The sequence below is a fragment of the Chiloscyllium punctatum genome, chromosome 2, assembly GCF_047496795.1.
Source record: "Chiloscyllium punctatum isolate Juve2018m chromosome 2, sChiPun1.3, whole genome shotgun sequence".
NCBI classification, from domain to species: domain Eukaryota; kingdom Metazoa; phylum Chordata; class Chondrichthyes; order Orectolobiformes; family Hemiscylliidae; genus Chiloscyllium; species Chiloscyllium punctatum.
Window position 1 is genome coordinate 155,925,353 of NC_092740.1, and position 27,935 is coordinate 155,953,287.

The 27,935-nt window shown below is 42.5% G+C and overlaps 2 protein-coding genes across 8 annotated transcripts in view; one reads left to right on the top strand and one right to left on the bottom strand.

Annotated features, from left to right (window-relative positions):
• Positions 1-27,935, bottom strand: part of dock8 (dedicator of cytokinesis 8) — a 273,640-nt gene that overhangs the window by 113,589 nt on the left and 132,116 nt on the right. The window lies entirely within an intron of this gene.
• Positions 261-26,890, top strand: LOC140493634 (angiopoietin-related protein 3-like). The gene is made up of 8 exons (XM_072592286.1): positions 261-734; positions 10,555-10,665; positions 11,950-12,121; positions 13,349-13,447; positions 16,045-16,149; positions 16,596-16,691; positions 18,583-18,858; positions 26,715-26,890. The coding sequence occupies exons 1-8, from the start codon at positions 261-263 to the stop codon at positions 26,888-26,890; spliced, it is 1,509 nt and encodes a 502-aa protein (XP_072448387.1).

The window sequence follows — 27,935 nt, forward strand, 5'->3', positions numbered from 1 at the left end:
TACTGTGAATAAGCTAGACACACACTTATTTTGGAGACAGCCACTTAACTGCAACCACTGCATTGCTGTGGTTTTTACAATGTCACTTTGGTTCTCAGTGAGTTTAATTGTTTATTATTTAAAAAAAAGTAGAACTGGGAGGACTCTGTGACCTTATATAAAAGAGTGCAGCCTCTGTTCAAACACAGAAGGAATAATACAGTATCTGTACCAAGAGTGCAGAAAATAAATTATAAAATTAAACAACTTGTCTTTCAATAATGGAGACATTTCATTTCATCGTGGTAATTGGTCTTATTTGCTCCACATCAAGTCTTCCAGGAAACACCGACAGAAAGGAAAAAACTCAATTTGCCTCATCCAGTGACATTAGCCTTCTCGCTCGTGGTCTTTACCTGGTCGGCAAAGGACTGAAGGAGCACACAGACAAAACGAAGGAAGAGATGACTACTGTGTTAGAACTGCTGGATATTTACAATACCTCCATTGTGAACCTGGGCGACCAGGTCAGGCTTATAGAAAGTGATGAAAGAGCACTGGTGAGCAAGGCTGAGAAGCTGGAACTTCAGGATCAGGAACTTCATCAAAGGTTCACGGAGCTCAGAAGCGAGCAAATGAAAGCAATGCAGGGCCAGCAGTCAGTTGCTAGCAAGGTGGATTCCCTGGAAGGAAAGCTGGAGAGGATTCTAGGAACTCTCCAGAAAAACAAGTCTGCAGACATCCCCTTTAACAAGGTAAGCCAGCACCTCTTAAAGTTGCAAAAAAAAATAAAAGAGGTGGTGCTATTATACAGTTTAATAATTTTATAGATTTAAGACAGGCGATGTTCAATAATACTTAACACGGGCATTACAAATTACTTCTTAGATCTTACAGCAAGCTGCTGGAAAATTGAGTAACTTGCAAATAGGAATTATTCCTATGCCGTACCTAGCGTCATAAAATATTACTTTAAAATGTAAAAAAACCTTTTGGTGCATACTAAGATCCTATTTTCCATATACTAGATTGGGCTCAACAAATAACACAAAATTATATGGGTTGGAGCATGCGACTAACAAGAAACTATTTTAGTCTGCTGTTTTAATTTAAATAACAGCTGGAAATGGAGGCAAATGCTCTAACGAATCCAGCTCTATGATATAGTGAAACAAAGAGTTTTTCCAGTAATTTCTGTTTTTGATCCAGATCTCCGACATTGTCAGATGACCTAACACACAGCGTGTAGGGGTCCAGAATAATTTCCGCCTTCATTCTAAAGCAGACTATCCATGGTATTTATAATAGAATCTATCGACAATCTTTACAGTGCAAACTGACTACAGGAATCAACTGGATGTAAGACTAGAGGATTATTAATAGCAATGTTAGTTTGAATATACTGCACACTGACACAAGTTCAAATCCACTAGTTCAAATACCTACTAACATAACAAAACATAAAAAACAACATAAGGCTGTAAAGTGCTGGTTCACTGAAGGAATCTACAGCTGTTTTCAAACTATTTACATATGTTGTTGAATATCAGCAATAACCTGATCAGAATCTATTCCAAACATCTTAGACATCTCAAAATAATGTGGACAGAGTAGGATCAGAGGTATCAACCTGATACATACACTAGCCATTTGATAATAAGGAATGGTAGCAATAGTTGTCATGTTATTCAAGTTTTAGTCCAAACACCTGCAATAATGATAAAACAAAGAACTGCAGATACTGGAAATCTGAAACAAAAACAGAAATATCTGGAGAAACTCAGCAGGTCTGGAAGCATGTGTGGAGAGAGAAAGTTAAAAATCACACAACACCAGGTTATGGCCCAACAGGTTTATTGGGAGGCACTAGCTTGCGAAGTGCTGTTTCTTGTTCCAGGTTCAGTGACCCTTCCTCAGAACCCAAGGAATAAGCCAATGTGCTAAATCCAACCAGAGACATTTCAAATATAAAATAAATCTAATAAAAAATAGGTGGTATAGCTAATGACATCAGCTTGCTGTAAAAAGCTTTCAGGCTTATTAAAGCCCTTTGGGAAGGAAATCTACTAACCTTACACAGTCTGACCTTTACTTACATGTGTCGGACTGCAAATTGCCCTCTGAAATGGTTTAACAAACTACTCATTTAACAAAATCAGGGATGGCCAATGAATTTCAACAACCTCCACATGCTGCAAATGAATTAGAAAAATGCACAGTACCTATAAAGATATCTGCATCAACTCTCATTTTCTCTTCGTTATTGCTGCTCTTTTGCTAACTGCACACATAACAATCTGATTGTTAGTCTTCACTGGCTTACTCTCTCTGCAGGGTATGTGGAGAATTAAGACAAAGCAAACTACTGAAGTCAAGCAGAATAGGAATGTGATTAAGTCGGTCCAGAGAGTGGACAGAGAGAGAGTCGGAGTTAATAAGAATGAGGAGCAGATGGTAAATGAAAGAAAAGTGAGCAAAGCTAATGAATGGAGTGAAGATGAAAAGGCAGGGGAAGAAGGGAAGTGTAAACGGAGGGAGGAAGGAAGATGATGAGGATGGAAACAGGAGATGAGTGTTGGTTGGAAGACCTGGGCAAGCTTTCTATTCAACCACTAAAGTCTCCATTTGAATCAGCGATTGGCCAGTGAACATCAGTCTCTCTTGCTAATAAACTCCAAAAATGCTCTTTGAGTGTGGGAGCAGGTTGGACAGCAGTTTGGTGGGGAGGAAGATGTGCTGCACATTGATGTCTTACTTTGCCTGCCTTCCTTCAGACCACAACACAATTTCTGGTCACGATTCACTCTAGGGTTTTTTTTCTTGCTTGGTCATGAGATACCATCCAGTGACAGACAATTGATTTTGTGGATTATTAGTTGAACTACAAGCAAACTGCCACATGTACACAAGACCAGCAAGTTAAATACTTGACTCAAAGACTGTTTTGGGAAAAATGGGTTTTAATTCATGGGGCACTGGCAGCAGTATTTAGAAGAATGGGACCAAAATTCCCTTGATTCATGGGAAATTTCATTTGGTTAGAGAATAACAGATTTATCTCCTGTACTCAATAATGGAAAGGAAACAAAAAGCAGGAAACTATGGGTCAGTTAGCTTATTATCCATCAAAGGGAATATGCTCAAAGCTATTATTGAAGTTATAATGGTGTACTTAGAAAGTTCAAGGTAATCAGACAGAGTCTACATGATCTTGGGAAAGGGAGGTCACATTTAACAAATCTATGCTGTTCTCTGAAGTAGAATTATGTGCCGTGGATAAAGGGAAACCAGTGATATATCTGTTCTTAGATTTCCAGAAGACAAAGTGAGGTGCCACATCAAAACTTATTATGGAGAATAAGAGTTCACGTTCTGGGGGTAGAACTGGCACATTGACAGTGATAGAACACAAACTAGCTAACAGCAAGCAGACAGGCAGCATAAATGGGTCATTTTCTCATTGGCAAGAACTAACAATCGATATGACATAGGATCAGTGGGGGAACCTTAACGCTTTGCAGTTTATATAAGCAACTGCTAGGATGAAGGGAGGGAAGGTGTAGTTGCTAAATTTGCTGATCACACAAAGATAGGTAGGCTACTTGTGACAAGGAGATAGGAGGCTACAAAGGGAAATATAGATAGTTAAGACATTGTGGGCAAAGTCCTAGCAAATAAAGTATACTGTGGGAAAATACAATGATCCATTCTGGCAGAAAGAATTTTTAAAAATTACTATCTAAATGAGCCGAGGTTGCAAAACTCTGAGCTGCAGAGGGACCTTGCAGTTGGAGTACATAAATGACATAAGCCTAGTAATTAAGTAAGCAAGCAACTAGGAAATGTAATAGAATGTCATTGTTCATTGTGAGCAGAACTGAATACAAAAGTAGGTAGGATATGTTTCAGTTATATAGGGCCTTAGTGAGACTACACCTGGAGTACTTTATATAAGATTAGTCTCCTTAGTTAGGGAAGAATGGAAAAGAAATGGGAGCAGTTTAGAGAAGGTCAACCTGACTAACATCTGGAGTGAACAGATTGTCTAATGTTTCTTCATAAGACAGACTATACTTGTATCGGCTGGAGTTTAGAAGAATAAGGGTTGCCTTCTTTGAAACATACCAAGATCCTGACTGGTACTGACAGGATGGATGCGGAAAATGAAACAAGTCCAGGAGGCCCCCTTTATTTACACTTGTAGAGTCCATGACACTGATCCAGCTCCCTCAGAGCCAGCTCTCAGAGTGAACAGAACCTCTGACACTCCTGTTTTTTTGTTTCATTAAGTATATTCCTTTATTGTAGTAACAAAGATCACAAAATTCATGATTTCTATACAGGAATGCTGATTTATGCTTTCACAATTTACAACTGTTACGAAAATTCTGCAACAGATCTTCAAGAATGAAACACAAGTATCATTCACAGCAAAGTCAGAGTTCCAGCACTGGCAATGTATTCCTCTGCAAATTCAAGATGTACAGTGGTGTTCAATTCAGCAACTACTGCAGAATATCATTCCACAGTTCAGTTCATTATGACTGAATCAGGCCATGCAGCTGGTTAACAATGCAACAGAATTAAGTAATCTATTAATGCAGTATTACAACTTTAAAATAGTGGTTATTAAATTGGAATTCTGTAGTCAGTGCTTAGTATGGAACCAGTTGTAAACAAGAGACAGGCCACATTTCTTCACATCAGGAGCTCATGCTATTGCTTTTGCTTCAGGCAGAAAAGCCTCCCAGTATTTTATTAACTGCTGCTGAGTTTGCACTAAAGATTCAAGGTACTTAATTATAACAGGAGAAAGTGAGGACTGCAGATGCTGGAGATCAGAGCTGAAAGTATGTTGCTGGAAAAGCGCAGCAGGTCAGGCAGCATCCAAGGTGCTGCCTGACCTACTGCGCTTTTCCAGCAACACATTTTCAGCACTTAATTACAACAGTTTTGAAGTCTTTTACCCTTTCTTTCTCAAATCTACCAACTTCCTTGCGAATGGCTTTTGAGATCTGTTCAAAGTCGACACTCCTGTTTATTTTTTTTTGGAACCCCCGACCCTCCTGTTTCTTTTTTTTCCCCAAACCCCCCCACACTACTGCCTAACTGTGGTAGTGCTTATATTTTTCCCCAGCACCCATGGTGTGTGTGTGTGACACTCCTGTATTTATCTGTCAGCCAGGGCTCTCTGATTGGACCAAGTTAAAGGCCCCAATCAGGGAACTCATATTCTGTGAGGTCCATCAAGCTGACCTTGTTATAATCATGAAAGAAAGGATGTTATTTCTTATCAAAGATTCTAGAAATAGGTGTCACACTTTAAAATAAGGAGTCATGCATTTAAGACAGGGATGAACAGCTTTTTTTCTTATGAGGGGTCATGAGTCTTTAGAACTCTCTTCCTCAAAAGGCAGTGGAAGCATAGTCTTTGAGTCTTTTTATGGCAGGCACAGATAGATTCTTGATAAGCAAGAGAATGAAAGGTTATCAGGCATAGGTTGCAATGTGGAGCAATCAGCACAACTATGATCTTAATTAACAGTGTAGCAATAGTCTAGCTTTAAGTGGTGTATTTTGTCCTGGCATTTTTTTTAAATGAAGAGACATTAAGACAAAGGTGATGAGTGGTCCGTTCCAAGTCAATAAAGTAAACAGCTTATGAGGCTTTGGGTTTTTTTAAAAAGAAGTTGGACCAGTAGAAGCAGGTTGAATGGCTGCAGTCAGGCTCCTGCAGACCCAAGGTTTTAGTTTAGCTTCCAGTAGCTGTTGGGTTTTTGAAGCTGCCATACACCCACCCTTCTAGCAACATACTTGAATTCTCTCTCACTCTCCTAGACTTTTACTTGATGGTCTTTCCTCCAACACTGGAGAAACATTGTCTCACGTGCAATCTATTTTACTAAATTTGCCTTTGCCAAAGGTGTGTTCATGGGATGTTACTATATTGGAACAATTGCTGTTTAGTAGTTAAAGAAACTATTATTTGGTTAAGTTTAAGTTATAAAGTTAAATTCTGCTTTCCTTTGTTTGTAGTTTAACTGTAGAGTAAGACTAAAGTGTGTTTGGCTTAAATCCGAGTAGTGTAACCAATCAAATTACATTTGGAACACAGCACCTTACACTTACCTTTGAATAAGAAAACGTTAGAGTCCAGGCTATCTTCTTGATATATTTGAAGGGGGTTTGGTCTGGTCCATAACGAATACTGGCTTGAGGGCCAAGTGGTAGACTCCTGTTCCTTAATTTGTATGTTTGTATGGACAGACCTTTTGTGATTGAAGAACATTTAGAACCTTAATCCTCCTGCAATTATTTGGCTTTAGTTCAAGGTTCAGCGCTAGAATGAAATCACTGATTTCAGTTGGAAAACGGTAAGATACCCAAAATAGTCTGTAGGAAAATGATGAGCTGACTTTGTTGATGTTCCTAATAGTCAGAGGGAAATTGAGAATCAAACTTTAAAGGAGATCTCAGCTATCTGTAAGAATAATAGGGGGGGGGATTTTAACTTTCCAAACATAGACTGGGACTGCCATAGTGTTAAGAGTTTAGATGGAGAGGAATTTGTTAAGTGTGTACAAGACAATTTTCTGATTCAGTATGTGGATGTACCTACTGGAGAAGGTGCAAAACTTGACCTACTCTTGGGAAATAAGGCAGGGCAGGTGACTGAGGTGTCAATGGGGGAGCACTTTGGGGCCAGTGACCATAATTCTATAAAATAATGATGAAAAAGGATAGACCAGATTTAAAAGTTGAAGTTCTAAACTGGAGAAAGGCAAATTTTGACGGTATTAGGCAAGAACTTTCGAAAGTTGATTGGGGGCAGATGTTCGCAGGTAAAGGGACGGCTGGAAATTGGGAAGCCTTCAGAAATGAGATAACAAGAATCCAGAGAAAGTATATTCCTGTCAGGGTGAAAGAAAAGGCTGGTAGGTATAGGGAATGCTGGATGACTAAAGAAATTGAGGGTTTGGTTAAGAAAAAGAAGGAAGCATATGTCAGGTATAGACAGGATAGATCGAGTGAATCCTTAGAAGAGTATAAAGGAAGTAGAAGTATACTTAAGAGGGAAATCAGGAGGGCAAAACGGGACATGAGATAGCTTTGGCAAATAGAGTTAAGGAGAATCCAAAAGGTTTATTACAAATACATTAAGGACAAAAGGGTAACTAGGGAGAGAATAGGGCCCCTCAAAGAACAGCAAGGTGGCCTTTGTGTGGAGCCACAGGAAATGGGGGAGATACTAAACGAATATTTTACATCAGTATTTACTGTGTGAAAGGATATGGGAAATATAGGCTGTAGGGAAATAGATGGTGACATCTTGCAAAATGTCCATATTACAGAGGAGAAAGTGCTGGATGTCTTGAAATGGATAAAGGTGGATAAATCCCCAGAACCTGATCAGGTGTACCCGAGAACTCTGTGGGAAGCTAGGGAAGTGATTGCTGGGCCTCTTGCTGAGATATTTGTATCATCGATAGTCACAGGTGAGGTGCCGGAAGACTGGAGGTTGGCGAACATGGTGCCACTGTTTAAGAAGGGTGGTAAGGACAAGCCAGGGAAGTATAGACCAGTGAGCCTGACATGGGTGGTGGGAAAGTTGTTGGAGGGAATCCTGAGGGACAGGATGTACATGTATTCGGAAAGGCAAGGACTGATTAGGGATAGTCAACATGGCTTTGTGCGTAGGAAATCATGTCTCATGAACTTGAATGAGTTTCTGTGACTTCTTCAAAAGAGGATTGATGAGGGCAGAGCAGTAGGTGTGATCTATATGGACTTCAGTAAGGCATTCGGAAAGGTTCCCCATGGGAGACTGATTAGCAAGGTTAGATCTCATGGAATACAGGGAGAACGAGCCATTTGGATACAGAACTGGCTCAAAGGTAGAAGACAGAGGGTGGTGGTGGAGGGTTGTTTTTCAGATTGGAGGCCTGTGACCAGTGGAGTGCCACAAGGATCGAAGCTGGGTACTCTACTGTACGTTTTGTCATTTACATAAATGATTTGGATGCGAGCATAAGAGATACAGTTAATAAGTTGGCAGATGACACCAAAATTGGAGGTGTAGTGGACAGCGAAGAGGGTTACGTTAGATTACAACAGGATCTTTACCAGATGGGCCAATGGGCTGAGAAGTGGCAGATGGAGTTTAATTCAGATAAATGCGAGGTGCTGCATTTTGGGAAAGCAAATCTTAGCAGGACTATTCACTTAATGGTAAGGTCCAAGGGAATGTTGCTGAACAAAGAGACCTTGGAGTGCACGTTCATAGATCCTTGAAAGTGGAGTCGCATGTAGATAGGATAGTGAAGAAGGCGTTTGGTATGCTTTTCTTTATTGGGCAAAGCATTGAGTACAGGAGTTGGGAGGTCATGTTGCGGCTGTACAGGACATTGGTTAGGCCACTGTTGGAATATTGCGTGCAATTCGGTCTCCTTCCTATTGGAAAGACATTGTGAAACGTGAGGATTTAGAAAAGATTTGCAAGGATGTTGCCAGGGTTGGAGGTTTTGAGGTATAGAGGGAGGCTGTACAGGCTGGGGCTGTATTTCCTGGAGCGTTGGAGGCTGAAGGGTGACTTTATAGAGGTTTACAAAATTATGAGGGGCATGGATAGGGTAAATAGGCAAAGTCTTTTCCCTGGGGTCAGGGAGTCCAGAACTAGAGGGCATAGGTTTAGGGTGAGAGGGGAAAGATATAAAAGAGACCTAAGCGGCAACTAGGGTGGTATGTGTATGGAATGTGCTGCCAGAGGATGTGGTGGAGGCTGGTACAATTGCACATTTAAGAGGCATTTGGATGGGTATATGAAGAGGAAGGGTTTGGAGGGATATGGGCCGGGTGCTGGCAGGTGGGACTAGATTGGGTTGGAATATTTGGTCGGCATGGATGGGTTGGACCAAAGGGTCTGTTTCCATACTGTACATCTCTATGACTATGTTGAAAACTTGAGATTTGCACAGACAGTGCTCTTACTGGGCTGTTCCTCCAACTGAAAATGATGTTACTGTTTAAAAGGTAAAGCAGCTACATATGGAAAAAACCTTTTAAAATGCTCTGAATTTAAATATTTCAGTTTGTTGAGATCGGGGTTCGAAGAAAAGTGCTATTGAACTTTTTAAGTGCAATACTTTCTTCTAGAGTCATAGAATCATATAGATCAACAGCACAGAAAAAGGCCCTTCATCCCATCACGTCTGTGCATGATTCTAATCCCAATTACCAGCACTTGACCCATGGCCTTGTATACCTGGGCATCACAAGTGCATAGCTAAATATTTCTTAAATGTACGTATTGACGTTCTCTGTCTCTATCACCCTTCCAGGCAGTGAATCCCAAATTCCCACCACCTTCTGGGTGACAAAGACTTTCCTCATCTCCTCTCAAGCTTCTGATTGTTCCCTTTAAGCTGTGACTTTGTCATTGATCCCTCCATCAAGGGGAAAAGTTTATTTCTGTCTATTACTACGTGGCCATGGCACACCCTTATAAAGCATGCCATAAAGATGTCTAAATCTGAAATATTAATACAGATTATTATTGGCTGGACAATACACATATTGTGGACATTTTGGAACAAACACTATATAATGTAAAGGAAACTGGCTGCAACAGGGAGAACTGTTGCATTTTTAAAGGACACCAGCTGCTTGACTCAAGTCACTGAGGGAACACAACTTTCAGAGAGGTTACATGATTGGTTGTGGGTGTGATAAAGCTGTTCGCTGTGAACACAAACAGATAGTATGATAAACCCCAACCCTGGAGACACAACCATTGTCCACCTCTCTCTCACTCTGAAGCCCTTCTAATCAAAGTCTGAGAGTTGAAAACCCAGTGCAGATCCTCATCACCACAAGTGCAATATTGAGGGAGAACTCTGAATCAACATTGCTATCTCAACATAAAAAAAATCAACCAGCCATAACTGATCCAGGAAGAAATCCAAGAGCTTGCGAGGAAAGTGCCTTCAGCTCCAGATCAACATCTGGGGCAATTCATCGACAGCTTACTTTTCTGAATTCATCTGTTACTTAGCCAGGGTAGTTTTAAGGCAAGTACATTCAATAGTTGTTTCCCCCATGACTGTGTGTGTCTGTGGGCAGGAGTCTGTGTAGTGTGCCTGAGTGTGTGTCTGTTTTCAAGAAACATAGTTGTGTACACCTTTTGTTAATTATAAGTTTTGCTTGAAGATTTTAGTTTGCAGTAACCTAGTTCTTTATTTGCTACTTAAGGAACTTGGGTGACTTGTTTCTGAGCCTAAGCCATATACAATCTGTTGCAAATATAACTAGCAAATTTTTAAATTCAAACTTTGTTGGGACAAGTGGAACAATGGGACAAGGAAATAAATCAGTTCACTCCACCTTACTCAAACAGTACAAACATTATAGCTCTATTGCTGTTCTATAAGTGTACACCAACATACATCATTGTGGTGAGTAAAAGTTTATGTAACATTGAAATTTTGAAATTGTAAACTTCTGCTGTCATCATGGAAAATTGCCCACTGAATTGGATGGTCAATTCTGATATAATCAAAGTTTCATTTAATTTTCCAGTCGGTAATCGAGTTTCACAACCAGCATGTAGATGATGTTCTGGCATTGGTGAAAGCCCAGCAACAGCAGATTGATGAGCAGAACATGCAGATTCAACTGTTGGTTAACAAGGTCAGTGCCATTACGCTTCCATGGAGTTGTATTTCCAATGCACTCTTGTGCCCTTGATGAACAATTGTTGAGAGCCATACGCTAATGCAACACAATTTTTGCAGAAGGCATTTCATACAATTAGTACAGAGAATGTTTGTGGAAGGGAAAGGTCAATATACTTGAGATCCCATTTCAGAAAGGCAGTAAATTTCAGGCTTATGCCTTCAGGAACATTCCCTCTCATATTTCCTGAGGCTTTTCTATGCTTCACGTGTCTAGTAGCAGCTTCAACTTCTGCCAAACTCAGTAGGAGACCAAGATCATCTTTGATGGGTATTTGGGGGATTTCATCCAACACGTCCCTGTCACCGATGCATTGTGATTTAGGAGTTCTTTGAAGAATCTTCTCCCTCGGACGCTCTGTCTTTCGAAAGGGTTCCACCATTACTCCATGCGGGTTTGATGCCAAGAGCTTTGGCTCTGTGTATTGCCTTGGTGGTACTGAGATTACAGGGAGAAGGCAGAAGAATGAGGCTGAGAGAAAGATCAGCCAATTTCAAATGATGCAGCAAACACTTTATGCTGTAGGGCTAATTCTGTTCCTATAGCTTATGGCAAATGCTGGCTGTTATGCTGGTCAGCAATGCTTTGGCTTTCTCAGTCCACCACTAGTTTTTGATTTCCTTAGTGTTTCTTTGCAATTCTGACTTTATCACTTGGTCAGTTCTCCTCTTTGCCTCACTGGTGATATCGTTTCAGCCCGGAGAGCTTTCTTCTTCTTGTTGATGAGGTCTCGGACGACGTGGTCATTTTTGTTGAACCAGTCTTGGTGTTTGCCTGTCTGGCAACTGATGGCTTCTTCACAGCGTGAGATGGTGGCATCTTCAGCTTGTTCCAGATTTCCTCCACTCCAACAAAATGAACACCTTGGAGATTTTGGTGAAGAGATCGTGTGATGTTTGCTGGTCTGCTCGGCTTTTCTTTCTGATTGTTTCTTCATATTCAGTTGCTTCTGCTAACATTTGATGGACATTGAGGAATGGGTGAGCTGGTGGTCTGTTGAGTAGTTGTCTGCACTGGTCATCATTTTGGTTAATGAGGACATCCCTTTAGTCTTGCATCAAATGATGGTGTAATCAATTATGTGCCAGTGCTTTGATTGTGGATGCCTCCAAGAAGTCTTGAACTTGTCACTTTGATGGAACAGTGTGGTGGTGATGACCAGCTGGTGTTCCAAACATTTTGATGAACAGGAGAATCCTTTTGGATTTGCAATTCCTTTATGGTTGTTCCTTTCCACAGTTGGGAGTCTTTTCCAATGCTGGTGTTGAAGTCTCTGAGGAGGATAATTTTATCTTCCTCAGGGATGTTGGTGATTACAGTGTCCAGGGTGGAGTAGAAGCCTTCGTTGGAGTGGTCTATAGCATCAAGGGTTGGAGCATAAACACTCATAACCGTTGCCTGTTGGCTCATGGCAAGTTATAGACAGAGAGTCATGAGGTGATTGCTGATGCCAACAGGGTTTCTGAGAGTTGGTTGATGAGTTTGTCTTGACAGCAAATCCAAGTCCATGCATCCTGGGTTAATCTTTGAGTTCTTCTCTTCAGTAGATGTTACCACCACCTTCTTCCCTCAGCTTCCCTTCACCTGCAATTGACAGCGGGGCAGCTCCTGCTGAAGTGCCAGGGTTCACGGGCAACAGGGGCAGCTCGTTGTTCCAGACGATTGACTGCTTATTGTCCCTTTCAGGTTCTGGGATTGGGTTTGACTTTGGTTTTTAGACCCAGCTCCTGTGACAAGGAAACCTTGATGACAGGGTGACCTTCCTACTGGTGCAGCCATTGATACTGCACAAATGTATTCTGCCTGGATCACTGTTGAGGACTTGTTTTGGGTTCGAGTTTAAGAGCTGCAAGGTTTTGCTGCAGCTCTACAAGTTCCTGGTGAGACCTCACTTGGAATATTACGTCCAGTTCTGGTCGCCCCACTATAGGGAAGATACAGAGGTTTGGAGAGGGTGCAAAGAAGGTTTACCAGGATGCTGCCTGGACTGGAGGGCTTGCCTTATGAAGAAAGGTTGAATAAGCTCAGACTTTTCTCTCTGGAGAGAAGGAGGAAGAGAGGAGACCTGATCGAGGTATACAAAATAATGAGAGGAATAGATAGAATCAATAGCCAGAGACTTTTCCCCAGGGCAGGATTGACTGGTACGAGAAGTCATAGTTTGAAGATATTAGGAGGAAGGTATAAAGGAGACGTCAGAGGAAGGTTCTTTATGCAGAGAGTTGTGAATGCATGGAATGTGTTGCCAGTTGAGGTGGTGGAAACGAAGTCATTGGGGATATTTAAGCAACTGCTGGACATGCACATGGATAGCAGTGAGTTGAGGGGTGCTTAGGTGAATTTACTATATTTTACATTAGGATTAAGTCTCAGCACAACATCGTGGGCCTAAGGGCCTGTTCTGTGCTGTACCTTTCTCCGTTCTATGTTTTGTCTGGTTCCTCCCTGCCAACCTTCCTATCAGGGGTGGCCATGACAGGATTGCAGGACTTCTGACAGCATTTCAGTCTTGTTAAAGTTTCACATAAAAAGGCAAGTCATTAAATGTTTGTGCGATATACTGTAAGTTGTTGACTCGAATACAAATGCTTTATAAAGCAATATTCCACTACATTATTATTCTATCTGAAGATTTCAGACTTCAGTCTCAAAGAACAATTCAACTTCAAGAAGAATGTGAAGGGAAACGATCACCTCGCTGATCACTGGAAAACCCAAAAGGCAGCCTTACCTGATGGTGAGTACACCTTTACAATCTTAATCCACCTCACGTTTATGACCTAAATACTGTCCTAAATATCTTGTGGATAGTCATTGAAATGGGGTCATGATGTTCAGGTCTTTGTGAAGAAGAGAAACTTAAAGAGCCACTTTCACAATTCAGTGGTGCTCCAAACCAACTCTTAATCGCAGAAATACCATTGTGAAAGAACATTAAATATCACAAAAAGAGTACACAAAAGCGGAAGTGTTTCATTTTACACTCATCAGGACTGACACAAGAAATCAAACAAGGAAAAGGAACATCAATTTCTAAAGTGTGAGAAGGGAGAGCAGCCAATTTAAGATTATCAGTTGAGCTTGCTTTGAGGTTTATTTGTCCATGCTGGACCTCCACATATCATTCTGAGCAGATATGATCCAAATGATCTTCATGACCAATACCGAATATCAAAAACAAATCATAAACTGGATGTTTTCTACCATCTTGTGGAGGAAGCAACGGGAGGTTTACATGCAACTGCAGATTTACAGGGAACCTATGGTCCATTCTTTAAGAAGATGTTCAGCCTCTAATTGTCATCATCAGTTAGAAATTTTAAAAAGCTGGCCAGGTTGTACAACACTCCAGATTAGCAGTAAAGTCATACATTGTCCATAAGACAATGCTGCATCATGCTGCTGTGTGTATCTGGATTAACATAAGGACCCAAATAACCTACCAACTCAAGGGAAGATAGTACAACAAGACAACAGATAAGTTGAAATAACAATTTGGTTGTACAAAGGCAGCACATCTAATGAGACTCTCAAAGTATTTAGCTCATTAATTGTCTGGATTTAAATTCATACTCAGCCTAGAATTAATTTGTAATGTTGTAAGAATTTGCTCAAAGACAAACCATAAAAAGTCAAGAGGACAAATGGATGTAAAGCACAAGAAATGGAAAGAATTTCATCGAGGCTTAAGAGGATTAACTGAAAGGTTAAAGCATCATTGCAGACAAAGGGTCACAACTGAATTATTGTCAACCTCTTGCAGGAAATACTTTCTTGCAAATAATTAAATGTATAACTGTTAGAGAAAATGAGAAATACACTTTATAAACTCAGTAATGGAATCATTATGGCATAGAGGAGATCAGTTGTATAACCTTTTATAGCAGTTTGGAAATCAATCATTAACTGAATTAGTGAAGTGCCGTTCTCTTACTTCTGGTTTTGCTTTAGGCAAACAATTAATAAAAAATAACGATATATCATAATCAAAGTGAATATAATGTGAGTTATTTGATGGTTAGCTAATTCTCAAGCAATGTATTTACTTTAGTTACAGTTGTTCAATTGTCCTGTGCACATCTGAATGCCATCAGCTGTCAGCTTAGCATCAAAGCTCATAAACAGACAAATTCCTTAGAAAGGCATTAAGAGTCGGGTCTATGAACTGACAAGAATAACTTTCAGTGACTCTGAAACATGAATGCTCCTTCTGAAGAAGTGTCATACTGAACTTGAAATGCTAACTCTCTCTCTCTCGGGTTACATCCAAACCGTTGCCTTCTCTAGCTCCTGATGCTGCCTGGCTTGCTGTGTTCTTCCAGCCTCCTGATCATCTACCCTCTGTTTCATTGACCAGAAACTAAACTTGACGAGCCATGTAAATACAGTGGCAGCAAGCGCAGATCAGAGGCTGGGAATTCTACAGTGAGTAATTCACCTCCTGACTCCCCAAAGCCTGTCCACCATCAACAAGACACAAGTCAGGAGTGTGATTTAATACCCTGCAAATTGCCTGCATGTGTGCAGTTCCAAAACCCGTCAAAAATATTGGCGCCATCTAACACAAAGCAGCCTGCTTAATGGCATCACATCCACTGCCTCCACCCCTGATCTACAGGAGCAGCAACATGCATCATCGACAAGATAAACATGGCTGTTATAATAGCACCTTCCAAATCACAACCACAACATTGAGAAGGGCAAAGGCAGCAGATATCTCGGAATGCCACCACCTACAAGTTCCCTTTCAAACCATCCTGACAAGGAAATATATCACTGTTCCTTCAGTGTCACTGTGTCAAAACCATGAAACTTGTTCCCTAACAGCATTGTGGTGTACTGACTTTAAACGGACTGCAGCAGTTCAAGAAGGCAGCTCTCCACTACCTTGTCAAGGGCAGCTCAGGATGGGCAATACGTGCTGACTCAGACAATGATGCTAGATCCCATGAATGAACACAAAAGTCTCCTGTACGAGAACATCCCTTAACATATGCAATATAAAGCTACAATAAAGCTTCACCTACAGCAGATTATTGATAATAACCAGTGAGTGAAGGAGCAGACAGCATCATTTTAAGAGGCTTATTATAAAATGAATGCAAACCTACTCTTGCAGCCCTAATATTTACACGGCTGGTCCAGTTCAGTTTCTGGCCTTTGGTAACTCCAGGATGATGCGAGTGGAGCTGTTAATGATGGTAATGACATTGCAGGTCTTTAATTAATTTGTCTTTGGTGGATGCCCTTTTTCAGTTGAAAAGCTTTGGCTGATTCGATATAAGTGCTGGTTAACAGATGTGATTTACTCACAACTGAAACATGCTCTTTCAGCTGACTGTCATCAGATTTTCAAGAGGGGAGAAAGAACAAGTGGAGTTTACAGCATCCAGCCTAAAGGATCCCAGCTACTGCAAACATATTGCCAAATGACTCCAGGTCAGTTTGAATACTGGATCCATGAAACCACACCATAAAAGCTTTAAATACTTGTACTTGGTTTCAACAAGTGTTGCAAATCTTGAATGGACAACTATGCCGAGGACTCCTGTGGTAGTGGTGGTAATATAAGTGATAATGTCCCTATCTCTGAGTTAGGAGACCTGGGTTCAGGTCCCACTTGCTCCGGGGTGTGTAGCAATATCTCTGATCAGGATTATTTTGAAAATATCTTAAAAAGAATCTTCGTATAATTCAGAACTTGACATCATCTGCGTGATTAATTGTCCTTCCAAAAGGTCAAACATGCAGAGTATTAAATTCTCAGTACCTCTGATGCCCATATTAATGAGCATCACCCTCAAAGAGCTCCTGTGAAAACTAATCCTGCCATGTCCAGTCTCAAATTAATCAAGTCTTTTGCTCTCTCTCACACACACATACAGAATCTGGTTGGACTGTGATTCAACGGCGATTTGATGGCTCTGTGGATTTTGATCGTTCCTGGTTAGATTATAAAGCAGGATTTGGGGATGTCCATGGTAAGAATCCAACATAAGATGAACCACATAACATTACTCCGTCTGTAACATATTCAATGCTCAACAAAGAGAAAATTTCATTTGATTTCGTTGCTACATTACAGTTCCTTTTGGAGATTTTGTTAATTGAGTTCACATGAAGTTCACATTAACTGGATGGTTTTCAACTTAATAATTTTCTTCTAAAGGTGCTGAGTGACCTGGAATATTTCCAGAATTTTCTGTCTTATTTTGGATTTCCAGCATCTGTAGTATTTTGGTTTTGTCCTAATTTATCAGCTTTATTGCTTGTGATATTGTTCAATATTGATTAATAAAATAAGTGGACATCATTGCAGTACCATGCACAGATTGTTAGTTCTGGGCCCCAAAAAAGCAGGCTCTTAACAAAAAGGCAGAAAATTGTCTTTTGCTATTTTACCTCAGTTTTAGTAAAACACCAAAATCCAAATTTTACTACAAACCGACTGACTCCCACAGCTACCTAGACTACACCTCCTCCCACCCTGCCCTCTGTAAAAACGCCATCCCATATTCCCAATTCCTTTGCCTCCGCCGCATCTGCTCCCAGGAGGACCAATTCCAATACTGTACAACCCAAATGGCCTCCTTCTTCAAAGGCCACAATTTCCCCTCCGACGTAGTCGACGATGCTCTCCACCGCATCTCCTCCACTTCCCGCTCCTCCGCCCTTGAACCACGCCCCTCCAATCGCCACCAGGACAGAACTCCACTGGTCCTCACCTTCCACCCCACCAACCTCCGGATACATCGTATCATCCTTCATCATTTCCACCACCTCCAAAGAGACCCCACCACCAGGGATATATTTCCCTCCCCACCCCTATCAGCATTCTGGACAGACCACTCCCTCCGCGACTGCCTCGTCAGGTCCACACCCCCCACCAACCCAACCTCCACTCCCGGCACTTTCCCCTGCAACTGCAAGAAGTGCAAAACTTGCGCCCACACCTCCCCCCTCACCTCCCTCCAAGGCCCCAATGGATCCTTCCATATCTGTCACAAATTCATCTGCACCTCCACACACATCATTTACTGTATCCGTTGCACCCGACGTGGTCTCCTCTACATTGGGGAGACAGGCCGCCTACTTGCGGAACGTTTCAGGGAACACCTCTGGGACACCTGCACCAACCAACCCAACCGCCCCGTGGCTGAACACGAACTCCCCCTCCCACTCCGCCAAGGACATGCAGGTCCTTGGCCTCCTCCATCACCAGACCATGGCAACATGACGCCTGGAGGAAGAGGGCCTCATCTTCCGCCTAGGAACCCTCCAACCACAAGGGATGAATTTAGATTTCTCCAGCTTCCTCATTTCGCCCCCCCACCCCCACCTTATCTCAGTCCCAACCCCCGGATTCAGCACCGCCCTCTTGACCTGCAATCTTCTTCCCGACCTCTCTGCCCCCACCCCCTATCCAGCCTATCACCCTCACCCACATCTCCTTCCACCTATCGTATTCCCAGCTCCCCTCCCCCAAATTCCCTCCCCCTTACCCTTTATCTCAGCCCACTTGGCACACCAGCCTCATTCCTGAAGAACGGCTTATGCCCGAAATGTCGATTCTCCTGCTCCTCGGACGCTACCTGGCCTGCTGTGTTTTTCCAGCATGACAGTTTTCAACGCCAAAATCCAAGATCCAAGCATAAAAACCATATTGAAAGAGCTCACACTGAGGTCAATACTTCACATATAGATCTTTCCTATGGAACTGATTTTCTAAGTTTCCAAAATGCTTTTCTCCTCCCTCCTCACTTTCTCTTTGTATTTGACCAACCTGCATTTAAAAATAAATCTGCACTCAAAATGAAATATTAAGGCAAAAACTGCACCTTTTAACCAAACTGATCTCTGTTTTTTATTCAGGTGAATTCTGGCTAGGTTTAGAAAGTTTCTATCGAATTGGTGATCAGGACCAATATGTTTTGAGAATTGAGCTTGAGGACTGGAAGAATGTGACACAGTTTATTGAGTATACGTTTAAAATAAGTGGCAAGGACAGTGACTATAGCCTGATAATTGGTCAGGTTTTGACCGGAAACTTATCATCAGCCTTGAGTGACTGCAAGGAAATTCCTTTTTCCACCAAGGATCGAGACAATGATCTTCACGCTGATATAAACTGTGCTGAGCAACACTCAGGTATGGTGCTATTAATTACAAGCAGTGCATCCATTATCAGACTTGATTTGGACCCATGCTGATCAGGGGGTTCATTTCTTAAAAGTCTTTTTTTCAATTCTGTCATAGGATGGGAGCATGTCTTTAAACCAACACCTTCTGCTCCTTCCTAACTTCCCTTGAGAAAGTGGTGGCAAGCAGCCCTCTTAACCACTTTAGTCCTTCAGATGCAGTTATTACCAAACTGCACTGTGGGTCTAAGTTCCAGGATTTGTTACAGCAACAGCGAGAGAAAAACAATATTATTTTAAATAATTCACTCTGGGTGTTGTAATTGTGCATCTATCAGGTACACTGTTACCACAAAAAAAATTCCAATCTTCGCTTGTAAGAGGGATACGAGTAAATTAAACAATGTTATACAGAGATGAAGCTTTGCACTAGAACTGACACACAACAATTCTGGTGAAGAGTCACCAGGTGCAAAACATTAACTAAAACTTCTAAGAATTGGACCTGTGGATCTTCTAGTCGGGATGGGTCAGAATTAAGAAAGATAATACATCAGTTTCATGAACTCTGTTTCTCTCCCCATAGATGCTGGCAGACCTGCTGAGCTTCTCCAGTGATTTCTGTTTTTGTTTTACATACAATGCATTTAGAGCTAATTAATAGAATTGAATAAAGTCCCATAATGCTTCCATTTCATACCCATAAAAACTTGCAGTACCTAAATTTAAAGCAGTTACTGTTATTCTTTAAAGTCAATTTTCACATTTGGTGTTCCTTTCCAGTACATTCAGGGAATAACAGGCTTCAACATCTGCATTCTTACTGCTTTAGGGAGAGAATAGGGCCCCTCAAAAATCAGCAAGGCAGCCTTTGGGTGGAGCCACAGAAAATGGGGGAGATACTAAGTGAATATTTTGCATCAGTATTTACTGTGGAAAAGGATATGGAAGATATAGACTGTAGGGAAATAGATCGTGACATCTTGCAAAATGTCCAGATTACAGAGGAGGAAGTGCTGGATGTCTTGAAATGGGTAAAGGTGGATAAATCCCCAGGACCTGATCAGGTGTACCTGAGAACTCTGTGGGAAGCTGGAGATGTGATTGTTGGGCCTCTTGCTGAGATATTTGTAACATCGATAGTCACAGGTGAGATGCCGGAAGACTGGAGTTTGGCAAACTTGGTGCCACTGTTTAAGAAGGGTGGTAAAGACAAGCCAGGGAACTATAGACCGGTGAGCCTGACCTCAGTGGTGGGCAAGTTGTTGGAGGGAATCCTGAGGGACAGGAGGTACATGTATTTGGAAAGGCAAGGACTGATTAGGGATAGTCAGCATGGCTTTGTGCGTGGGAAATCATGTCTCACAAACTTGACTGAGTTTTTTGAAGAAGTAACAAAGAAGATTGATGAGGGCAGAGCAGTAGATGTGATCTATATGGACTTCATAGAACATAGAACATAGAACAATACAGCGCAGTACAGGCCCTTCGGCCCTCGATGTTGCGCCGATCAAAGCCCACCTAACCTACACTAACCCACTATCCTCCATATACCTATCCAATGCCCGCTTAAATACCCATAAAGAGGGAGAGTCCACTACTGCTACTGGCAGGGCATTCCATGATCTTACGACTCGCTGAGTGAAGAACCTACCCCTAACATCAGTCCTATATCTACCCCCCCTTAATTTAAAGCTATGCCCCCTTGTAATAGCTGACTCCATACGCGGAAAAAGGTTCTCACTGTCAACCCTATCTAACCCCCTAATCATCTTGTACACCTCTATCAAATCACCCCTAAACCTTCTTTTCTCCAATGAAAACAACCCCAAGTGCCTCAGCCTTTCCTCATAGGATCTTCCTACCATACCAGGCAACATCCTGGTAAACTTCCTCTGCACCCGTTCCAGTGCCTCCACATCCTTCCTATAGTATGGCGACCAAAACTGCACACAATATTCCAGAAGCGGCCGCACCAGAGTCTTATACAACTGCAGCATGACCTCAGCACTCCAGAACTCAATTCCTCTACCAATAAAAGCCAGTACGCCATATGCCTTCTTCACTGCATTATTTACCTGGGTGGCAACTTTCAGAGATCTGTGTACATGGACACCAAGATCCCTCTGCTCTTCCACACTACCAAGTAGTCTACCATTAGCCCAGTAATCCATCTTTTTATTACTCTTACCAAAGTGAATCACTTCACACTTAGCTACATTGAACTCCATTTGCCACCTTTCTGCCCAGCTCTGCAGCTTCTCTATATCCCGCTGTAACCTGCCATATCCTTCCTCACTGTCTACAACTCCTCCGACTTTCGTATCATCCGCAAACTTGCTCACCCAACCTTCTAACCCTTCCTCCAGGTCATTTATAAAAATGACAAACAGCAATGGTCCCAAAACAGATCCTTGCGGAACACCACTAGTGACGGCACTCCAAGATGAATCTTTGCCATCAACTACTACCCTCTGTCTTCTTCCAGAGAGCCAATTCCTAATCCAAACCTCCAACTCACCCTCAATGCCATATCTCTGTATTTTCTGCAGTAGCCTACCATGGGGGACCTTATCAAACGCCTTACTAAAATCCATATATACTACATCTACCGCTTTCCCCTCATCTACCTCCTTCGTCACCTTCTCAAAGAATTCAATAAGGTTTGTGAGGCACGACCTGCCCTTCACAAAACCATGCTGACTATCCTTGATCACATCATTCTTATCCAGATGTGCATAAATCCTATCCCTTATAATTCTCTCTAAGACTTTGCCCACAACAGAAGTGAGACTCACTGGCCGATAGTTACTAGGATTATCCCTACTCCCCTTCTTGAACAAGGGAACCACGTTTGCTAGCCTCCAGTCCTCTGGCACTACTCCTGTAGACAAAGAGGACACAAAAATCAAGGCCAATGGCTCTGCAATCTCCTCCCTTGCTTCCCAGAGAATCCTAGGATAAATGCAATCAGGCCCAGGGGACTTATCTATTTTCACCCTTGCCAGAATTTCCAACACCTCTTCTCTACATATCTCAAAGCCATCCATTCTACTTATTCGTGCCTCAGTATTCATATCGACAACAATGTCCTGTTCCTGAGTGAATACTGACGAAAAGTATTCATTCAGCGCCTCCCCAATCTCTTCAGCCTCCACACGCAACTTCCCATTACTATCCTTGATTGGACCTATTCCTTCCCTAGTCATTCTTTTATTCCTAACATACCTATAGAAAGCCTTAGGGTTTTCCCTAATCCTACCAACTAAGCACCTTTCATGTCCCCTCCTTGCTGCTCTTAGCTCTCTCTTCAGGTCCTTCCGGGCTACCTTATAACTCTCAATCGCCCCTATTGAACCTTCACGCCTCATCTTTACAAAGGCCGCCCTCTTCCATTTAACAAGGGATTCCAACTCCTTATTAAACCACGGCTCCTTCACACGACCCTTTCCTCCCTGCCTGATAGGTACGTACTTATCAAGGACACTCAATAGTTGCTCCTTGAACAAGTTCCACATATCAATTACGCTCTTGCCTTGGAATCTACTTTTCCAATCCACACATCCTAAGTCATGCCTCAACGCATCATAATTTCCCTGCCCCCAGCTATAACTCTTGCCCTGTAGTACACACTTATCCCTCCCCATCACGAGACTAAAAATCACCGAATTGTGGTCACTGTCCCCAAAGTGCTCACCTACCTCTAGTTCTAATACCTGGCCTGGTTCGTTACCCAGAACCAAATCCAGTATGGCCTCACCTCTTGTTGGCTTATCTACATATTGTGTCAGGAAACTCTCCTGCACACATTGCACAAACACTGACCCATCTAACGAACTTGAGCTATAGCTTTCCCAATCAATATCAGGAAAGTTAAAGTCTCCCATAACAATCACCCTATTACTGTCACTCTTCTCCTGAATCATCTTCGCAATCCTTTCTTCAACGATTCTAGGACTATTAGGAGGCCTGTAAAAGACTCCTAACAGGGTGACCTCACCTCTCCTATTCCTAACCTCAACCCAAACTACCTCAGATGGCAAATCTTCATCCATCTTCCTTTCCACCGCTGTAATACTATCTTTGACAAGCAAAGCCACACCCCCCCCTCTTTTACCCCACCTCTGACCCTACTAAAACATTTAAACCCTGGAACCTGCAACAGCCAATCCTGTCCCTGATCTAGCCATGTCTCCGTAATAGCCACAACATCGAAGTCCCAGGTACCAACCCACGCTGCGAGTTCACCTACCTTATTTCGTATACTTCTGGCATTAAAGTATACACACTTCAAGCCACTCTTCTGTTTACAGGCACGATCCTTTAAGATTGATACCATATTCCTACCCTCCCTACACTCCAGGTCCTGCACCCTAAAGTTACAGTCTGGGTTCCCATGCCCCTGCAGAGTTAGTTTAAACCCCCCCCAAGAGCACTAGCAAACCTCCCCCCAAGGATACTGGTGCCCCTCAGGTTCAGGTGCAGACCATCCTGTCTATAGAGGTCCCACCTTCCCCAGAAAGAACCCCAGTTATCCAAATACCGAAATCCCTCCCTCCTGCACCATCCCTGTAGCCACGCATTTAACTCTTCTCTCTCCCTATTCCTCGACTCTCTATCACGTGGCACGGGTAACAAACCAGAGACAACAACTCTGTTCGTTCTAACTCTGAGCTTCCAACCTAGCTCCCTAAAAGCCTGTCTAACATCCTCAGCACTCCTACCTATGTCATTGGTGCCAATATGGACCACGACTTCAGGCTGCTCCCCCTCCCCCTTAAGGACCCGGAAAACACGATCAGAGACATCACGTACCCTTGCACCTGGGAGGCAACATACCAAACGTGAGTCTCTCTCGTTCCCACAAAACCGCCTATCTGTGCCCCGAACTATCGAGTCCCCAATTATTATTGCTCTGCTCTTCTCCACCCTTCCCTTCTGAGTAGCGGGGACAGGCTCCGTGCCAGAGGCCTGAGCCCCGTTACTTACCCCTGGTAAGTCGTCCCCCCCACAAGTATCCAAAACGGTATACTTGTTCTTGAGGGGAACGACCACAGGGGGTCCCTGCACTGGCTGCAGTAAGGTGTTCAACAAGGTTCCCCATGGGAGACTGATTAGCAAGGTTAGATCTCATGGAATACAGGGAGAACTAGCCATTTGGATACAGAACTGGCTCAAAGGTAGGTGGTGGTGGAGGGTTGTTTTTCAGACTGGAGGCTTGTGACCAGTGGAGTGCTACAAGCATAGATGCTGGGTCCTCTACTTTTTGTCATTTGCACAAATGATTTGGATGTGAGCATAAGAGATACCGTTAGTAAGCTTGCAGATGACACCAAAATTGGAGGTGTAGTGGACAGCGAAGAGGGTTACCTCAGATTACAACTGGATCTGGACCAGATGGGCCAATGGGCTGAGAAGTGGCAGATAGAGTTTAATTCGGATAAATGCGAGGTGCTGCATTTTGGGAAAGCAAATCTTAGCAGGACTTATACACTTAATGGTAAGGTCCTAGGGAGTGTTGCTGAAGAAAGGGACCATGGAGTGCAGGTTCATAGCTCATTGAAAGTGGAGTCGCAGGTAGATAGGATAGTGAAGGAGGCATTTGGTATGCCTTCCTTTATTGGTCAGAGTATTGAGTACAGGAGTTGGGAGGTCATGTTGCGGCTGTACAGGACATTGGTTAGGTAAAAACAATGACTGCAGATGCTGGAAACCAGATTTTGGATTAGTGGTGCTAGAAGACCACAGCAGTTCAGGCAGCATCTGAGGAGCAGCAAAACCGACGTTTTGGGCAAAAGCCCTTCATTAGGAATAAAGATGAAGGGCTTTTGCCCGAAACATCGATTTTACTGCTCCTCGGATGCTGCCTGAACTGCTGTGCTCTTCCAGGACATTGGTTAGGCCACTGTTGGAATATTGCGTGCAATTCTGGTCTCCTTCCTATTGGAAAGATGTTGTGAAACTTGAAAGGATTCAGAAAAGATTTACAAGGATGTTGCCAGGGTTGGAGGATTTGAGCTATTGGGAGAGGCTGAACAGGCTGGAGCTGTTTTCCCTGGAGCGTCGGATGCTGAGGGGTGACCTTATAGAGGTTTACAAAATTATGAGAGGCATGGATAGGATAAATAGGCAAAGTCTTTTCCCTGGGGTCGGGGAGTCCAGAACTAGAGGGCATAGGTTTAGGGTGAGAGGGGAAAGATATAAAAGAGATCTATGGGGTAACTTTTTCACGCAGAGGGTGGTACGTGTATGGAATGAGCTGCCAGAGGATATGATGGAGGCTGGTACAATTGCAACATTTAAGAGGCATTTGGATGGGTATATGAATAGGAAGAGTTTGGAAGGATATGGGCCGGGTGCTGGCAGATGGGACTAGATTGGGTTGGGATATCTGGTCAGCATGGACGGGTTGGACCGAAGGGTTTGTTTCCATGCTGTACATCTCTATGGCTCTAGTGGCTCAGAAAGCGGTTATGGATTAAATTAATTGGTTAAAAAGTTGAATATGAGAAATGTTAACATATGAGGAACACTTGAGTACTCTGGGTTTATACTTGATGGAGTTTAGAAGGATGTGGGGGTGCATCTATTTGAAACATACAGAATACTGAATGGCCTGGACAGAGTGGATGTTGGGAAGATGTTTCCATTGGTAGGTGCGACTAGGACCTGAGGGCACAGCCTTAGAATAAAGGGAAGACTTTTTAGAAATTAGATAAGGAGAAACTTCTTCAGCCAGAGAGTGGTGAATCTATGGAATTCACTGCCACAGAGGGCTGTGGAGGCCAGGTCATTGAGTATATTTAAGATAGATAAAGATAGGTTCTTTGAGTATCAAGGGGATCAAGGGTTACAGGGAGAAAGCAGGAGAATAGAGTTGAGAAACCTATCAGCCATGATTGAATGATGGAGCAGACTCAATGGGCTGAATGGCCTAATTTCTGCTCCTATGTCTCATGGTCTTATAGATGCTTGGGTTCTTGTGGCACAGTAGTGGTGCCCCTACACTGGGCCAGGAAGCCAGGGTTCAAGTCCTACCTGCTCCAGAGGTATGCAACAGCATCTCTGAACAGTTTGATTAGAAAGTTCAGTTAATTTTTAAAGAAAATTGGACAACTGTCTTCTTGTGGTGCCATGTTAATGTCCCAACCCCAGGACTGGGAGGCCTGGGTTCAAGTCCTCCTCGTTATAGAAGTGTGTGATAACAGCTATAAATAGGTAGGTTAGAAAATTATCTAATAACTTAGGTGGCGCAATAATTGAGAATTGAGATGTGATTAATAAACATCAAATTCTAGTCAATACTTTTCTCATGATCTTCTGATTGTGTTAAGTACCACATTGATGGTATCAGCTTAATAACTAGAATTTGACTTTTCGCATATAAAGGGATAGTGAATTCTCAATGCTCTTCATCCTCACAGAGCTGTTCTTATTTACAATCTTCAAGCTTGCTTTAAGTGATTTATTTTATTACAAGGTACAATCAAGTTAAAAAATAAAACTATCCTGGACAGTCCCACAACTGGTCTCACCTTTCAGACAATGAGAGAGCAGGAAATATACTCATAAAATAATCATTATTATAAACATCATTTCTGAAACCACTTAAAGCAATGTGGATGAGGAAGGGATAAAAGATTAATGTTTCTTAACAATCTAGCCAATTGAGAAAGTGGATTTCATGATCATTTTGAGTAATCTTAGTTGGCCAATCTTTATGTTTGACATGTGCGAGGATGACAATCACTCCCAGCCTCCTACCATTCAAAAACATTCCCTTGTTCCAAAATATTTGGATGGATAGGTATATTTATAGCTGTTGTGCTGCAAACTGAAATTATAGTGTAACATTTTCTCTTAAAGGTGGCTGGTGGTTTTCTGCATGTGGAGAATCAAATTTGAATGGGAAATACCTTCGGTCTAAAATCAACAGGAGAACAGATCGGAAGAAGGGAATTTTCTGGAAGACTTGGAAAGGCAATTACTACTCTTTTAAATCCACACAACTAATGGTCAGGCCAATGAGGATTATGGACTAAGAAAGCTTACTGTACTTTTGTGAACTAGAGAGGTACAAACATTCCCAGATGTTAATTTCATCACAGCTAGCATTTCACATGATATTTCATCATTAGAACTGACATGATGGGGTTTCACATCATTGGTTTTAGTGCAATGTCTTTACTTATTATGAGTGAAGCATCTTGATGATTGTAATACACAGGATGCTGTTTCATACAAAGCTAAACATCACCTCTTACAGCCCCAAATCCAGGGGGACAATCCTTTAAGTAAACAAAGACATTGTTCAATTCTTTTGCTTTGGGGTGGATAGTCTACATAATGCCCCATTCCACAGGCAAAGGAATCATTTTAAAACTCATTGAAAGACACACCAACACCAACATCCCTCGACCAGGCCAACATCCCCAGCATCGAGACACTGACCCTCCCCTTGATCAGCCACAACCCTATGACTGACACGAGACTTCCCAAATAGGTGCTCTCCTCCCAGCTCTGAAACAGCTGGCGAGCCCCAGGTGGACAGAGGAAGCACCTCAGGGATACCCTCAAGGCCTCACTGGGGAAGTGCAGCATTCCCACAGACACCTGGGAATCACTGGCCCGAGACCATCCAAAAGTGGAGGAGGAGCATCCAGGAAGGCGTCGAGTACCTCGAGACTTGCCGTCGGGAAATAAACGGAAGCCAGGAGAAAACAGTGCAAGGAACACACTGTCACACCAATCCCACACCCACCCCTTCCCAAGAGCACCTTCTCCCCCAGTGTCACAGAGCCCGCAGTAACCACATTGGTCTGTACAGCCACCTACAGACTCTTCCTGAGAGTGGAAAAAAAAAGCCATCTTCAACTGTGAGGGACGGCTGATGATAGCTATGTTGTGTCAAACAGAAATATCAATGTAATTTGTTAAACCATGGAAAGAATCAAGGAGGTGTGTTATGATTGTGTGGGCAGTACAGACCAGAACAGAACAGAATTCTTTTTGTGCGGCCTGCAACTTCTATTGGCCCCCACAAAAATCATTTTACAAACTTATTTTTCCTGGATTTCTTAAACTTTA

Excerpts from the sequence above, each read along its gene's own strand:
- LOC140493634 (XM_072592286.1), top strand. The coding sequence starts at position 261 with ATGGAGACATTTCATTTCATCGTGGTAATTGGTCTTATTTGCTCCACA. Across the intron at positions 16,150-16,595 it reads ATATTGCCAAATGACTCCAG|AATCTGGTTGGACTGTGATT; the intron begins GTCAGTTTGAAT and ends ACACACATACAG. Across the intron at positions 18,859-26,714 it reads CTGTGCTGAGCAACACTCAG|GTGGCTGGTGGTTTTCTGCA; the intron begins GTATGGTGCTAT and ends TTTCTCTTAAAG.